This window comes from Syngnathus scovelli, chromosome 6 (genome assembly GCF_024217435.2).
Source record: "Syngnathus scovelli strain Florida chromosome 6, RoL_Ssco_1.2, whole genome shotgun sequence".
Lineage (NCBI taxonomy): Eukaryota > Metazoa > Chordata > Actinopteri > Syngnathiformes > Syngnathidae > Syngnathus > Syngnathus scovelli.
The window spans coordinates 12277468-12296037 of record NC_090852.1 but is presented as its reverse complement, the minus strand read 5'-3'; the positions used below and the strand labels follow the sequence as shown (position 1 = coordinate 12296037).

General features: G+C 38.6%; 1 protein-coding gene across 1 annotated transcript in view; it reads left to right on the top strand.

Annotated features, from left to right (window-relative positions):
* The window catches only part of ldlrad3 (low density lipoprotein receptor class A domain containing 3), a 42125-nt gene that overhangs the window by 12951 nt on the left and 10604 nt on the right, over positions 1-18570 (top strand). The window contains exons 3-4 of the mRNA XM_049722923.2: positions 2219-2344; positions 3508-3642. Coding sequence (XP_049578880.1) covers positions 2219-2344; positions 3508-3642 — 261 coding nt within the window. The remainder of the gene's footprint in view (positions 1-2218; positions 2345-3507; positions 3643-18570) is intronic.

Below are 18570 nucleotides of genomic sequence, written 5' to 3'. Positions count from 1 at the left end.
CCCCACCACAACCAAGCAAGCCTACATGCGCCAAACAAGGCATTGTTCTCTCAGAGGAGGTGATGCAAGAAAGACAAGAAGGGCATGGAGGTGCATATTGGGGAAGGGCAAAACACAAAGTACGCAAGTACGCTATTGCAGAGTCCACCTGACATGAATTCTGAAGTACATGCGTGCACAGCAGAGCAGACAAAAATACTGTTCTACATTATGTCAGCTTGAGTGGCTCCCCTACTTGGCCTAGATTTTAATCATTTATTGGTAACTGTGAAAAGGAACACTATGTAAAACATCTCTAAAAATGTTTAAATCATTATTCTTTTGATTTTCATAACAGAATAATCTATGTAATTGGAACTAGCTAGGCACAATGTTGCTTAATTAGAACATCGGTTTTGAATTGAATCATTCCTCTTTGAATTATATCAAAATTATTCATTCATTTGTCTGTAAAATGTCAAGAAACTCGTTGCATCGTACCCTCTCAAACTGAGTGGTAGCGTACTGAACAGAATCAAATAACCCACCAAATCAAATCATTACACTTTAAAATCCATTCATCCTTGCACACAATGAATTGAAACATATCAAAACTTTTTTTGAATAAATGCACGCCCTGATGATTCGATGTGTCAACTCTGTAATTGATAGGTCGATCTTCACAAGGTGTAAATCCAAATCTCAAAACCAAAATTTACTATGAGAGACTCCATAGAAATTGGTAACATGGAGCTTGTGTGTGCAAGCTCCACTATGATACTGTGTCCTCCAGCTGTGCGTTCCACTATAATCCTGTCACATACTGTGCTTGTGATAGTTTCACCTCAGGAATCAGCTTCACTACGGCTTCTTTCACGTTCATTTGTGCTGCACCGAACACTCTAAGTTGGGAAATTTCCCAACACACCTTGCTCTCTCACAGTAAACAGCTTCTTTAGAGCAAGTAAGAAGAACATTTGGCACAGAGCTTTATAGGTTCAAATGATGAGAGAAGAGGAGAAGATGACATAAAAATGCTGGCAGGCTCTAAGCATTTTACAAATTGCCAAAAGAGTGACAGGACACCTTCGCGGTTAACAAATGAATGGTAAAATTGTGTTTTTCCCATGTCTTCAACTGAAACTGCTTATTACTTGTAACAATATTAGTCCTATCCTTAGCTCACAGTATGCACTCTCAAATGCATGTAAGCGCTTAAGCGCCATCTCATTGCTGTCTCTTCCACCCACGATTTTCCCTTCATGAGTTTGCCCTTCATGCGACTTTTCTGTTAATTGGGAACACAAACCTCGGGTCAGATAAATCTTGCCAGCAGCACAAGTGGTAATGAGGATGCAGATGAGACAGGAAGTGAATGAGGTATCTCATAGAAGTCACAAGGGTGTTTACTAAGGAACCATGCATTTTGTGAAAACAACATAATGTCTTTTGGAGAAAAGTCAGCAGGAAAATAGAATAGTACAATCAGAAAATCATGTAAAACTTTGTACACAGCTAAATTATGTGTCCATCCATATACATTTCCATATACTGTAGCTGAGAGCCCTGTCTCTTTCCTCCCAGGACTCCAACAGGCATGCCTAATGAGCTTTGGGTGGTTATGGGTGTGCTGTCCAGGTAAACAAAGGCTTCACATAGTACATAAAGACGGATTGGACTCAAGCCCAGCTCCCTCTCCTGTTTTCCAAATTACATTTCATCTTGGACATGGCTGTTCCCCGTGCTGTTGTTGTGCCTATTCCTCCTTCTTTGCCATACATAGTTGTGCTACTTCAAAGAGACACAACATTGTTGTGTGCTCAAAATATATTCAAGGATTTTTATTGTCAAACAATTCTAACGATGAGTTGTGTCGTCAATCTTCAGATTGATTCCTTCTTATTGTCCTGAAACATTGTCACTTTGGCACATTAGGTATAACCATCATGGTTAATTTCTGCAATGTTTAAAAACTCGTTAAAAAATATCCTTCAAACAGTCATGGTTTGTTATGTCCCAAACAAAGGTGTGAATATGTCATGTAGATTTTTAATTTGCACTCAGGTTGTGCATGAGCCGTTGATGGAAGTTTTTGTTTGTTTGTTTGTTTGTTTGTTTGTTTGTTTGTTTGTTTGTTTGTTTGTTTGTTTGTTTGTTTGTTTGTTTGTTTGTTTGTTTGTTTCCTTCCTCTGGTCAAATACTAATATGTGATTTTACTTTGTTTCCTCCCACTCCTCAGCTAAAGTCAAGTCAAAGTGTGCACCTACATTCTTTGCCTGTGCCAATGGGGTCCACTGCATCATTGGACGTTTCCAGTGTAATGGTTTTAGTGACTGCCCTGATGGGAGTGATGAAGAAAACTGCAGTAAGTCTCCCATACCAAACATAAAACGAGTGGCACATGCCTGAGGCTATGGTTATTAGATCCCATTATGTCAGATTAGTCATTCCATCATAATGTTTTCTACTACAAAAATAGATAGACTGATGGAAAAGGCTGACCCCTAATGGGACAAGCAGAAAGAACAAGGCAAAGAATGGAACAGAAAGCCTGTATTGTCATTTTATGGTGTAGTTAACAATAGATGCAACAAAACTAGGGAAAACACTGAAAATCTTCTGGGGTGTTGTTCGCTGTTGGTTCTGACTCAATTATGTTTCCTGTTTGTTTTCCTCTCGGGGTGGCTTTAATGGAATTCTCCAGATGATAGAAATTTTCTGAGACGCTCTGTTATTTATTTGATTAACAAGTTTTATGTGAGCGTTTTCATTTGAAATTCCACTATAGCAAATTCAATTAAGTTTATATACTGAACTCCCTAATCAGACCAAAGGTTTTAACAAGTTACTTTTGGAGCTGTTCCTCCACAACAAACCCAGCTAAATGGGTGAAAGAGATCATGTGAGCCATGGACCGATTGATCTTGAATTGCAGCAGTAGGTTTTAGTTTTACTCTCATAATATACAGGCATGTTTGCTCTCAGGACCAGAACTGAAAAGGAGAGACCTGAAGGCTTTGCATCCCTTTATACAACTTCCTTGAATCCTTGAATGTATGTAGTATGTTTTAAAAGCAAAATGAGCTGTATTAAGTTATAATACAATGGTTTTGATGATAAAAATGATTTTTGAGTCAATTTATCAAATACAGTGAGCCAAAGCAAGATAAATAGGATCAGTAACTCTTAGTTCTCATCTGCACTCGAGCAGAAACATTCTGAACTCGGTGTCATTTGAGAATGATTGCTTTAGTGCATCAGGATGACAACAGACAGTTAAAATAATTCAACCTTACAGTCACTAAAATATCAAGTAATTTTAGTGCAGTGGTGACAGATTTTTATTTTATTGGTCTATATACAGTAGGTGATCATACTGTCAGCTCTGTCCATTTATTTTTGTGTGAGTTGAATCATGTGCTGATGAAAGGGTACCGTAACTCTTAGGTTTATTAACATGTTTTTTAAAGCTAGAGCAAAAAGTCTATACAGGTTGGTGATAGATCTTATTCCTTCTCTTATTTACAGCAGGTAACCCCTTGGTGTGTTCTGAGGCCCGCTTCAAATGTCGAAACGGCCGCTGTGTAGACCGGAGTTTTTTGTGTAACGGTCAGGACAACTGTCAGGATAACAGTGACGAGGAGCTCTGCCTGAGTACAGAAGGTAAGACAAGCTCCTTCACAAGTTCGTGTCACCACAAGTCTGTATTAAGCTCGTCTCATAGTTAGAGGCTCACCAACAGACATTTTTTCACAATGTTTCTATCCATTCAGTGTTTCCTAAGATTTCCACAAAAAATTCAGGCTTTTTCTTTGTGTCACTTTCAAAAAAGCAGCTTATTGTGCCAAAAGCAACATTCTTGATCTGAAATGCCATCAAGACATGTCTGACTAGCACCAGTCAAAAGTAGCCACATGTTAAAGCAAATACAGATTTATTCGCCTTATATGAGAACCTCAGCACCAGTGTACTGTTTCCTTTTAACATTAGCTGCAGCAATGCACTAAAATATTTTTCCAAATAGACCTGTCCAAGTAGTTAATGGATTTTTACTTGACCGTTGTTACCCCAATCATTTCTATGTACTATGACAATACAAACAAAATACAAAAACAAAATAGTGACAGCACCCCCCCCTCCTCCATGATCAAATTTACCTGTTTAAATGTGCAGACTAACAATGTTTCCTGGTGTTAGGTTACGGATTCTAGTTATTGATCTGACTCCAAATTGCGATCAACACTTAACACATAAATTGCTATGTCCTAATCCACACACTGGCGCACCTAACAATTTTGCGAGTTCGTTCTGTCAAAGAGAAGACCAGTAGATCAATCAGACCAAATTTACCAATTATTTATTCCTGACAAAGCGCACTAATACAGGCCTGGGTCCCGGGTCCCTCACACTAAAACTCGTGCGTTTTTGTGACCACCAAAAGACGACACATTCTTCCGGGTTGCCCAGTTTTAAAGAAACACAATATGAATATTAAAGCATGCAAAATATTGTGAGATGATTGGTCGATGGCCATCTCCTCCCCGGTCCAGGTGTCGCTGAGGTCAGACAGTTGGGTTTTTCCCTCGAAGGCCGGTCTCATAGACGTGCTGTTGTTCTTGTTCCTAACCGACCTTGAGATGGTCTCCTCCGGTACTCCCTATCCGGGCCTATTCCACAACACTTTGAAGAAAACAAGTTCATGCAGTTTGTCTGCACATTCCTCGCCCCCCACCAATCCACACGTGCACTCTAATACTAGATATTATATTAATATGATTATAAGTTTAACACAAACTTAAAAAATATGTTTGCAAACTCCCAAAAGCACATTTCCCTTTACTGGTTAAATGATTGCAATATAAACCTTAACAAACCTAAATAGCATACGAGTTTTTGCATTTTTTTGCACTTTGATGAAGCATTGAGTGAAATACGGTACAAAAGATTTGAGACAGTTATGACTCAGATATAATGTTGAATTATTCTCTTAAACCAAGTTTAACGAGACAGATGTGCCTTAGAATTTCACACCTTCGATGTTCAAGACATGACCTGCGCTTTTTAAAAATAAATCTGTCGAACTGAGCTGCAACGCTCTATGCAAGCTGCTATGATTTCATTCCTCTTTTGATGGGGATTCTCTTTGTACGGTATGTTTACACCAATCATCCATAACAATTTGCCCACTTGCACAGAATGCTGTTGATATTAGAACGTTACCTGTAAGAGCTGAATCAATTATTCTGCCTTTCGAAAGACTTTTGATTGACACTGTCAAAGAGAAGATTATTACCTGTGTGAAGACAGAATGTTTGATGCACCTCATGTATTGAAATCATATTTTGTGGCTGGTCGGGGTACAATATATTCATATCACCAACATCAGAGAGTGGGAAGCCTCGTATGAAAATTCTATCAGGTACAACTGGCAGCCTCGCTTCATGCGAGAAGCTGCTGTCAAAGGCTTCTGTCAGTACTTTAGGCAAGCTTTCAACACAAATCCAGACGCTACCAGCTAACTGTCAAACCCTGATCATCCTTGTGTATAGCTGTTTCAGTCCCAGTGAGTTTTTTTTTTCTGTGAGGAGTGAAGTCATTAAAGAGGAAGAAAAAGAAATAAAATTAGATTGATGGTCTTCAATAATAACGTTCTAGCTAGCAACCAAAGATCATATAGCAGTCGTTTAGTTTATGCTGAGATGGGCAAAATGGGCATTTATTTGACCCAGTGGGGATGTAATCCTGTTATATCCCATCAAATGTCTCTGAGATGTCTGACGTTTTGCATTCATCAGAAGTCGAAAAGGTAGAGCTTTCATTTTCCTGACCTTGATTTAGTGCTTTTTACTTCTTTTTATACCCCATGAAGTTTGCATCAATGAAAAGCTCCAAACAGAGAACTGCATCATTGAAAGCAAAGAGTTTATATGTTAATGTTCCGGAAAGGGGGTTTAAAGCTTGTCACTTCTTTTGCTCGAGTTGTAACAGATACATTTGACGTGTTTTTCTCCTCTCGGCTAAAAAACAACAAAGGTGTGTGGGGAGCGTGTGTGTGTGTGTGTGTGTGTGTGCGTGTGTGTGTAAAGAAATATATATTTTTTAAAAATGCCTTTATTTGAAACTAATGTTTCTCATGGCTTCCTTTGCTTCTCTGACAAATAGCAGATAGGAAACTGTCATTGATCTCACTTTTCTTTTTAAAAGTCACTCTGATCTGTAGACCCTAAAATTTAGCCATTTTATGGCCATACATATGTTGTAGAACGTAGATTAATGTCAATTATTCTCCATTGTGTTCATGAGATAAAACAGAAAGGCAAAGAGCCACATGATGTTTAATTAAAAAATTATTGATTTTAAAAAATGTAAATTGGTATCAGCTTTCTATTTGTAGATTTAAGAACTCTGCCGGTGAGGAGATTGGGTTGTGTTTTTTAATTTCCACAATGTTGTTTATTGCTCTACTGCATATTAGGATGTCAAAAAGTTGTGTATGGCATAGCTCCACATTGCTGAAATGAATATGCTCCAGGTGGCATTGACCATTAAAGCTTTTACTTTTAGTTTAAAAATGTTTACTTTGAGATGTGTAACTTTTGCATCACTGCAATTTAAATCCACGTATCTTTACACACACACACACACACACACACATACACACACACACACACACACACACACACGCCTACTAAAATGAGTACAGAGCTGCAGGTGACAGATAAGGCATACAATATCCGCCATAAGCCACCTGAGCACTGCGTTTCATTCCACACTTCCCTTCCTCTACCTTTACCTCTCTCCATGTCCTTCCCCACCCTACTTATGACTTCTTGCTGCTTTGGGTCCACATTGGATTTCTTTTTATGGAAATTATAGCCAGAGATCAGCCCTCCGCCGCTCATAGGAGACTTGGCTATACCGAGATTACAATTAGACATACTGCACCATTTTTAATGCCTTAAGTGTTTTCGTTTTCTATTATAATGACCTCAAACATGCCGGTATATAAACATCAGCCTGGTACTCATGCTCATTTTGTTTATTGCATGTGGAGTGTGTGATTGAATTTTGCACTGACAGAGAGAGATACAAGTGTAGCGCTGTGAGCACTCTTCCAAAAAGGTAGCATTGCAATCACAAACCAGAGAGTTAGAGTGAAATCAAGTGCCTTTAAAAAAAGACCAGAAGTGGAAAATGGTTTGCATGAACATACCGTCACATGACGTGATGAATAGCAATGCAGGAAGATGGAGGTAAGTCAAGACACAACCAGGCAGAAAAGGTGTGGATTTTGCAATATACTTGAGAGGATGAAATCAACCTCCATATCAAATCAAACCCTGATGCTGAGCAGTGGAAGCCTGGAAAAAGAAATGACACGAAAACTAGTTTTGCAAGATTCTATTTTCTTATCCCTACTGCTCATAGGCTTTGTCGTCAAGGCTGAATTCTTGCTTCGGCAAGAGATTGTTGTTTAAACAGAGCTGCAGGGCACATGGACCCTTGCTGTGTTTATATTTGTATTGTGTACCTACAATATGCGTAGGGCTATCGCTAGATTTTATTATTATTTCGTAAATTAATTGAATAATCTGACACAAATTTATTCTGTCTTAAAGTGAATTACAAAACCTTTGACAGTTCTGATACTGTGTTGTCACTGCCTGGGGTTGATATTGGTGTAATTATTGACATGGAGTTTGGGGAGTGTGCATGTGGGTCATGTACTTTTTTCAAATGTAAGCCTATCATGTTGGATGGGTTTCCCCTTCAACTGTACATGTAAATTAGAGACATTCAGCCCTGAAGTGTATATTCAACTGTATTGGCACAATAGGACTGTACATGTAAATTAGATCGAGACATTCAGCCCTGCAGTGTTTATTCAACTGAAATTGGCACAATAGGTACTATTGCTACTTGCATAAATATAAAAAAAAAAAAAAGCAGAAGAGACTAGAGAAAATGCAAATCTGTTCCTGTCACACTTTAAGAGTGATTGTGATACTGTGACAGCATTTTATTCCTGAAAAATAATTTTCATCTGATTTCAATAACAATTAATTGAACACTGAATTAGGGCATAATGAGTCTCCTGCTTAGACATGTTTGAGGGAAGCCTTTGTTGATTTACTAAGAGCCAGTAAATTTTGTGCTGTCTAATATCCATAATAATAAATTGCTTGTGAATTTTTAATACCCATAGACTTGTGTTGCCTTTGTGAAAAATACATGATCTGGGAAGCATCCATCCATTCATTTTTCATACTGCTTACCCTCTTTCGCGTCGCAGGTGAGCTAGAGCCTATTCCAGGTGACTTTGAGGCGAAAAGTGGCCCACACCCTAAACTGGTCGTCAGTCAAAGTTACAGGGTCTGCATCGTAGTAGTAATATATATATATATATATATATATATATATATATATATATATATATATATATATATATATTCAAACAACTCAACTTTGACACAAGTGTGTGAGCACCTCCAATCAATCATTACACAATGGGCAACAAACTACAGCACTTGTATGCACCATTGCTTGCCATTGCAGCCTATGACTGTACGTAGCTTACACGCCAGTGCCATTTGTAGTCAAATGTGCCCTCTTGCAAAAACTGCATCCAGAATCAGATATGCTTTTATGCAAATTTTATTGATTACATAGTTTTTTCAGACTGTGGTTAACAAATGAAATATTCCCACAGAGAATACATGGAAATAAAAATTAAATCCATTACTGTGTGTGAAAATAGAAAGAAAAAAAAAAGATATGATTTGATGCAAATTTTTTAATTACATTCTTTTTATCAGACTGGCTGAAATATTCACACAAAGAATACATGGAAATAAAAGTAAAATCCATTACTGTGTGAGAAATTAGGAAAATAACAGTCTTTCACAGGAACGAACAAAAATCTATCGTAGGCCTACACTATACGAGTAAGAAATAGTCCCAAGTGATACTCTTCTGTCACTTCTTCTGAGCCCTTCCAGCTATACCGCCACCTCGCACGCAAACTCCTCTTTCTCTGACCCCTCTACCTCTTACTCACACTCTACCTCTCGTCTGCCTTAGACCTCCTCGATCCATGCTGCCAAAGAGCAACACAGGCCTGAAGACTGATTGCAAATTGAAAAATGTTGTGAAGAAGTGTCAGGCAGGTGCTTTTTGTGATTGCATACTGATCAGGCAGTTTCTAAGAGCTCGGAGTATATTGTTTCTGTTCTGTAACCCTAGCTAAAACGATGGAGTTTGGACTTCTTGAATGACATATATGTTAACTGTTATGCAAAAGGGTGGGAAACTGTGTCAATCCAATGAAAATGGGTTAACGCATTTGCATGAGGTGTCTTCTGCTCTGCTTCGATGGTGATGATGAAGACTTAGAGATTCCCAGTTTCTTCAAACAGGTCAAAGCAATCAATAAAAACTGTAATGTGCTGCTGTGGGCAGGATGTCGTAAATACATTTTCCACAGTGATTGGCTGTCAGTGATGCGATGCCACTTCACTTTCATACTTTTAAACATCAGCCAATGGACGAATTTGACGGTGCTCTCGTATACTAACGCCCCGTCAAACACAATATCCACTCCGCCCGACACGCAATCCCAACTTTCCGCATGCACTCCATTGACTTAAATAGAATGGATGGTACCGTGAGAAACTATCAACTCACGTTCAGTCTGATCGTACTTTAAGAACTCTACACTACATGTACCAGCATTGTTTCCATCTGCTGTTTTGCATAAGCACGGTGGTTTCAACAATCCATCCATATGACCAAGCCATTTTATGAAACATATAATTGATATGGGGCTGTATATATGCTGAACTTCAGCTAACAACATGCAGTATTTCAAACCTCTTCATTACCATTGCCCGTTGAAACGTTGTCAGACTGATGTATGGAAAGAATGTCAGAATAATTCAACAGCACCCAGCCTTTTTTCACTCATGGCAACCCTTTGCTTGCTAATAGCAGCCATCTCCTCCACACTGATTTCCACCAGAGTACAGCTCCAAATAATCTAGGTGTATTAGATTAAAATGTTAATCGATGTGTAGTTTTCTGTAGTGAAGTATTGTGTGTCGCTGAAATGGTCGAGTAATGCCCTTCAATAGTAGCCCTCTTGAGAGCTGGCAGAGTGAAAAGGTGTGGGAGGGAGTGTGAAATGGTGAAAGGGAATGTAATGGCTGTAGACCGAGGTGTGGGAGTCCAAGGTCTCGTGTGAGCCAACTCTGAGAGGACGTCACACATGCCACCAGTGGAAATGAATTTCCACTCTTGAGAAAATTTGGAAAGCATGTTTTTAAATCTGATTTGATAGGATCTTTGTTTATCTGCAAAATAGGGAAGATGACCATTTTAGCTGATGCTGACATGGCACAGATAAAATAGGATTCATATTTTATAACATCACTATGCATCAGTTCTTATTGCTACTTGATGGATTCTAATGCAAAAGGTGTATCGTCATGTATTTTATTGTTGAATTACAAAGTTGCAATTTTCATCCTTTTAAACTTTCTCATCTCCAACATACCAAGGCTATAAGTGTCAGTCTTTTGAAGGCGCTTGTTCCTGAAGTCATTGTTGGAATGAGTTGTGGCCACACCAAAGTCTAATGGGTCCACATGAATCACACGTCCTTGGAGCAGTTCTAGTCAACTGTCACTTGTCAAGTCTGTGTAAATCAACAACTTTTCCTTCCACAGTCTATGCAGTCGTCATGGTGATGGTTGGTCAAGTGGCAGCAGGCATCCACAGGCTGCTTGAGGAATTTCACTGTGAACAAAAGCTCCTCTGTTGCTTTTGGTTTGTGCTGAACGAGAAAAGATTGTGGGCTTTTACTCGTACGTGTGTTTGCATGTGTCATTGTGCATGTGTATGCGGCAGAGTCATGGGGACTGATGGCTTTGTTACAATAACGGGGCCTCTAAAGACATATACAGTACAGAGGAGCCCCATTATTAGCGAGGATAAGGACCAGGCCGGACTGCTAATAGCAAAAATCAGTGTATAATTGACCAGCCGTCATAAATGCATTGGGGGGTTCTTAACCCCTAAAATCTTTGAATAAGCCATGACAAACCATAAAACCTTCCCACAAAAAATAGGGGTCCTCCTGCACCCCAAAATGTAAAATCTTAAGAAATATTGGAGGGGGCCTTCCCCAGTACTGTATTTGCCGGACTATAAGTTGCATTTTTTTTCATAGTTTGGCCGGGGGTGCGATTTATACTCTGGAGCAATTTATGTGTGAAACCATCAATACATTGTGATATCATCCATCCATCCATCCATCCATTTTCTGAACCGCTTAGTCCCCACGGGGGTCGCGGGCGTGCTGGAGCCTATCCCAGCCGGCATCGGGCAGTAGGCGGGGGACACCCTGAACCGGTCGCCAGCCAATCGCAGGGCACACAGAGACAAACAACCATTCGCACTCGCACTCACACCTAGGGACAATTTGGAGTGATCAATCGGCCTACCAAGCATGTTTTTGGGATGTGGGAGGAAACCGGAGTGCCCGGAGAAAACCCACGCGGGCTCGGGGAGAACATGCAAACTCCGCACAGGGAGGGCCGGAGGTGGAATCGAACCCGCACCCTCCTAACTGTGAGGCGGACGTGCTACCCAGTGCGCCACCGAGCCGCCTTGTGATATCATGTCACATGTTATTTTCACACAAAACCGCAAAAGGCGCTCTAGGCCTGTGTTGATAATTGTGTTGATGAGTCTGACATAAGTGACGTAAAAGAGGAAGTGCCGCATCTTCTACCTCTGGTGTTAACAGAGTTGTTTAAAAGTGACACAGAGGATGAAGATTTCATTGAATTTAGTGATTTGGAGTGACACGGATGATTTGGTAAACTTGTTAGCATGTTATTTATGCTATAGTTACCTGAATAACTGTTATGTTAACATACCAGGCACGTTCTCAGTTCGTTGTTTATGTGTCATGTAACGTTAGCGTACCTTACAATTTTTCAGCCTGTTGTTGCCTCTATTTTTATTTCAAACTGCCTTTCAAGATGACATGTCTGTTCTTGGTGTTGGAATTTATCAAATACATTTCCCCCAAAAAGGCATCTTATACTCCAGTGCGACTTATAGTATATGTCTTTTCCTTCTTTATTATGCATTTCATGGCTGGTGCGACTTGTACTCCGAAGCGACTTATAGTCCAGAAAATACGGTAAATAGTTGAATGTGCGGGTGCCGACCTGCGAATATGTTGAGGTTGATTGAATAACAGACACTTGGAATAAGTGCAATATTTTTTTAACATTTTCTCCTTGCATTTTATGTGTTTAGTTACCTTTCCCTTCCGTGTTTTTATTTTTTCTCTACTGCTACAACTACTGGCCCTGTATATAAATACTACAAATACGTGGACAATTGTGATTGTGATCGGTGTGAAACTGAATAGCTCCAATAGTTTAATGTGAACACAATTCCCATGATCAAACTCGTCATAGGAATATCTTGAGAGTAGCTATCACATATGAAATCATTCAGTCTTTTGATCACAAAATAATTTATCAAATACTTTGCACTTATGGTTGCTCCACAATATGTAGTATATATTAATCAAGTTCTTAGAATGAACTAATTATGCAGAAATCACACATAATCTTTTTGAGGGGCAGTGAACCTTAATAATAATAAATAGAGGCCCACCTAAGTGAGTCAGTCATCTCTTGCTGTAATGGGCCATATTTTCTGCTCCATGCCATTTCTGTATGTGTGCATTCACCCGCAAAAACAATTTAGCTGAAGGTGTTGCTGACAGACCATAGAAATTGTAAATGTGAGTTACAATTCAGACCTGCAAGTGAAGATTTCCACATCCATGTTCTGTTGTGTATTAATCTGGAAAGAAAGGTGGCTCAAGTTAAAAGATGAAAAGAGAGAAAAGAGTCACACCAGAGACTGAGAGACAGAAATGTGAGTTAATGAGGGCCTGACGGAGACAACACATGATGGGGAAAAAAGAGCCAACTAATGTATCAAATAGGATGGAAAATAGGATGAAAAAATAGAAGAAGAGTGAGTTGAGCAGGAGAAAATCTGATGGAGATAAGGGATTAAGGGAAGTGACAGTTATTGAAAGAAAGGTATAACCGTTTGGATTGGGAAAGAGGGGATCACGGGGTGGATAAAGAACAGGATGGTGGATCTGGGAAGGGTCATGACAGCATATAGAAAAAACTGATGGCGGAAGAAATTGTGAAAGTAAAAAGGATATTGTGGTATTTGCTGAAATGGGAATGAACAAGTAGTATAGATGCAGAAGAGTGATGAGGATGACTGAATTTAAGTTGAGCGACAATTGTGAGATGGAAATTAAACAGCAATACAAAAGAAAGTATGATGACAGAAAGAAATAGAGAAAGAAAGAAGTGGAACGAAAAAACTGTTGTGTGATGTAAAATCTTTTCAGTTCTTGTGATTTATTCCTCACATGGAACTTCAACCTTGCAATATCTGCCAGCTGAGGCTTTGAATTTCCATACTCCCTATTTCTTACTGCCATTGTCTTTCTTTCCAACCTCACGTAACGACTCTTTGTGAGTCAGTCATAGACTCTTTTCGTGCTGTAGTGTTTTGTACTGCAGACTGTTTAATTTAGAGTTTTCATGCACAGTTCATATCCTTTTTGGTAATTTATTTGCTGATTCTTTCTTTCTTTGAAAACAACAATAGACTGTGATGTGAAACAATGACAAAAGCGATGTTTCCGATTCGGCGTCACACCACAACAGATCGCTGGCGTGTGTACCATTTTCGACATTTTGGATTAAAAAAAAAAAGTTGTGTGGATTGACCAATAGGTGAGATCTGTGACAAAATGTGCACTATTCATTTTCATTCAGTTTCATTCCGACACCAGCAATATGTAGAATTCAAACTAACAAACACTTCAAAAATCATGCAAAGGTTTGTTTTTAATTATTTCTAATACAATTTTTAACTCGGGTATTTTTTGACTTCTAAATGTAAATTTACTCCAGTACATGAGATAATGGCATAATGCATGAGTGATTCACTGTACATTTCTGCATTCATAATATAAAGGGTTCTCTTTCTTTGCTTTGCTTTGTTTTGCTTTGCTTTGCTTTGCCGACTGAGCTATAAGGCAATTCCTTTTGCAAACACTCACACTGACTGAATGACTACACCAAGTGGGTTGACTCCTGAGGGATGGGTTTTGAGTGATGCTTTATAGCTACTCGTGTCACAAAGACACATCTTCCCCTGGCACTTTACTGGGAAGCTTTTTACATTGAAATTCATAGAAATAGAATCAAAACGTGGAACTGTGCTTTTTTTCCCATACACTATTTTCGTGGTACCAAGATGTATAAATGATAAAGAAATGTATAAATTTATAAAGAAGAGACTGGTGTTTTATATGCAGCAAAGAATATTCGGGTTTTGAATTTTGTAATTAGATCGTTGTCCTGCTGCAAAACCCAAGTGAGCTTCATCATTTGATCACAACCCAATAGCTGAGTTGGCCTGTTTTGTGAGTTCTTAACTCAGCAACTGTCATTTTCAGTTGACAGAGAGTGGCAAAATGGCTGCTCCTTGAGGGTAGAGTGGATTTTGCTCCTTAAGTCATATTCTCCATATACAGACTTAATCAGCATACAGTGCAATGTTTAGACTGGTAGGGCTGCATAGAACGTATTGTTGGGAAAATTTGGGGGTTGACTTAGGGGTTGACTTTTAACTAAGGCAAGAAAGGCTGCACTTATTTAGATGTTGCCCTGTTCCATTGTGACCTCCTGGATAACTTGTCACTGTAGTTTTGGGGAGTTTTGTAGGCTGGCTACTCATGGGCATGTTGACCACTTTTCCATGTTTTCTCCATTTCTGGCTTTGCTGTAGTTCTAAAGCTTTGTTAGTAATGGTCTTCTCACCCTTTCCAGACTCGGTCAATTCGGTCCAAAATGTATTTCTTATCCGTTACGGTTTAAGTGATTTCCTGATTGAACAGGTCTGGAGGTAATCACACTTGAGTGTAGTAAGCATAAATAAACTTGATTGTTTATTTTTTGTCAGACAAATGAGGGATACAGTTAACAAGAGGCACCGTTTTTCATATAAGACCAGGTAGTTTTGCCTATTTTGCTATGTTTGATTATCTGAAACTTTCAAGTGGGTAAACTATGCAAAAAAAATTGAAAGAAGGCAAATACTTTTTGATGCCACAATATCCACTGTGTTAGTACTCTAAATGTAAGCACACAACTTTTAACATGAAAAAGTTCTTAAAGCTAAGAAAATGGTTGCAATATCCGCAAATACATTTGAGTACTCTAGTTTGTTGTATATACTGAAATTAGGACATAAAGCATATCAAGTTAAACTGTACATGTAATTGCATCGTCCTCCTCATCCTAGCCTTCATTGTGTGATGATAAGTCCACCAATATTTTATCACTGCAGCTCCCTCAGGCCACAGATGCTGCATTGTTGGAAGCTGCATCATTAATCCAATTGGCCCAAAGTTGAATCACTTGCACAGTATGCCACCGTTTGATCTGTGTATTCTAGCTCTTCTAAGGTTTGCTTGGGGAAGACATTGTAATGTTACATGAATATGTGCATGCTCTTGATATGTGTCAAATTTCAAAATCTCAGACCAAATGCATGAGTAAAATAGAATGCTGGAAATTAAATAGCTGTGAATGCTAATGTCAACTTTTGCAAGAAACAAAATCATCATAGATGTAAAATTGTGTGAATTGGGATGTAAACACCAGTGTATCTTTAAGCTGCTTATTTCCTTTTTTTATTCAATTGATGTGTGCAAAAAACATTGATTGATTACATTGATTTATCACTGTGATTTAACATCAAATATTTCTGAGCTCAGAGTAAATTCATGCCAGACACTTGTCCTGTGAAGCTGATGGAGGATGCTAGTATAGCAGAAAGCAACTTGGTGGGTGTTGTTCGGTTGTTTAACGTTGATAAAAGACTCGGGGGCTTCATTGTCTTCCTTCAGCATCACCTTGCCTAGTGTTTAAAGAGTGTGAGTTGATGGTGGAATAGGCACTGGGGTCTTGCTCTACTTTTTTACTAGGGGGAGATTAAGGCAAAACAGAAACCCAGGGAAAGCTTGGAATTATATTTGAAATATAAGCATGTTTAGTGGTGATAGGAGTCGCATCAACAATTGAAAACGTTTTTTTCTCTGAGTTCAAAGTTATTATAGCAAGATCTGCAGGTGTTTTTATGATGTGTGGGTAGTTATTGCTCAATGTTAGATCTTGGGCCTTTTTTGGTTATGTTTATGCTTATTCGTGTAGAAATAAAATAAACCTAAGCAGTGACTATGAACCAAAGCAATGTGCGTTCATAACTCCAGTTATACATGTTATTTCTTTAAGTATTATCTAATTAGATGTCTATCACATTACCTGGAATTATACTAAACTTGGACGTAATGAATCATTTATGGAAAGGCTCAGTGGACCTTTGCAACTCAACACAGCCTTTTCCAACCTTTGATTTGGTCAAATGATTTTTTTCTCATTTCCTCTTTGCAAGAGTAGCTTTGATGAATACTGTTTTCAGCGATAAATTGTCATAACCCTTTAATCATAGCCATTTTCCTCTTTGGCTTATCATCACTGATACCCTTGTGAAAGGGTATACACTCACTTAAAAAGTCATAGGAAACATTTTCAGATGTACATAATATGGAGATAAGGGAGCAAGTGAGGTCAGATGATGCTGATCTGCTTTGTCTCCTCTGTCTCACCTTTTTTTGTTATGGTTTTGGATTCTTCTTTGACTTTCTGATAATAGTTTCTTTGAAATTTCAGTTCTAGTTCTAAGGGGCCACCATATATCCTGAAGAAAAATCATGAATGCAACCCTTTTTAAAAAACCCTTGCATTTTTTAGGAATTGAACTCAAAGATGCTGGACACAAAATGTTTACATCTGTGGAAAATTGCATACTCATGTCACAGTTAATTAAAAGTACTACTAAACATTTACTTTCCACTTTTTATGTGATCATTGTGATAGTTAGAAAGAGAAAGCAGCTACAATGAGCACTGTTGATGATAATAATAGCATGATAGCACTAGATTATTCAGCATCTTATTATTAGAGCAATTGTCCTTTTGCAAAGACCTTGGTGCTGCAGTGAGTCTCCCAGTAATTGACTTAGAAATAGCATTTGCCTTTCCTGTGTACAAAGAAGTAATTTGTCTCAAAATAACCCCGTAACAGCATAATCTTGTAATCATATTATTTTTTGCATTGTCTCCATCTTCATTGAACTTTTTAGTCACCCGTATGTAACTTTCAGGATTACGTGCTGTAATTTGATTCAATAGATTTTTGCAGTAAATTGTGAAAGACATAAGTCACAGGTTAGTGTTAAAGTACATTTTAGGGCAAAGTCTGTGATTCCAATACATTTGAAACATAGTGTTTTGTTCTTCTCAATCACATCTATGCTTTTACATCTGAGTTTGATATGCACTGTCAGACTATCTTCCATTAAACTTTGAGCCTGAAAGAACGTTGCCTTGGTGACTACCCATTAGACATGATAGGATGAGCCTTTCTCTTTTATCCTCTCTATCCAAGCTCTTCAAAAAAAAAATTGTTGGGGGGTGCAAGGAAGGTGTTCTTAAAAAAAGGGGGGTTAACCCCCAACACTATAATCTGAAACCTTGAACATGCAGAGAAGAAAGCATAAAAAGCATGTCACAGAAGTGAGTAGAGCATAAACCCCAAACATTTTTGTAAATATGTTCTCATGTTCTTTAAGTGACATGGTTCTCTATATTTTTTTCATCAGGGGTTTTTTTTCAATGCATGTGTGATTCCGCATCATCAAGATGCAGGTCATGATTATTTTGATTTCTGAGCAGCCGTACTGCTTTTACTGCACACCTCAATGTTCATAATCCTCTGAGCAAAATACAGGTTGTTTTGACTTTTTATGCTTCACACACACACCACTACCTCTTAAATGCATGTGAGCATCTCTTTTCTGTTCTCCACTCTCTCTAACCAATGCCAAATTCATCCATTAATTCTAGCCTAACACCCCTCACCCCACCACCACCGCCCTCTGACCGAAAACTGAACGTTTTGACTGAGTGTTACGACGGTTCCGATCGTAGCAAGCAATGGAGCGAACAAGTTATTACAGGACAGGCAAATTGAAGTCCCATGAAGACAACCCCCTTTTACACACATCAAAGTAAATCAGATGATATACACTTACGACATTGTACTATGCCGACACACACTATGTGCATTAAATCCTTATTTCTCAATTCATGATCATGTAGTACATGACAGGACACACCAACAGAGACATGAAGATTAACTCGCTGAATAGTTAACATGTGACAGCAATTCTCTTTTAGTCAAGTTAATTTTTCATGACCTTGAGGCTCTGTGATGGTTCATACGACAAGAAGAACTCATAACAGTAGACATCATAGCTGATCACATTAAATCATTTTTATATACCACCAGTGGTCTTATGGTAGCAGGACCCCAAACCATCTAATAACCATTCAGAACCTCATTCACA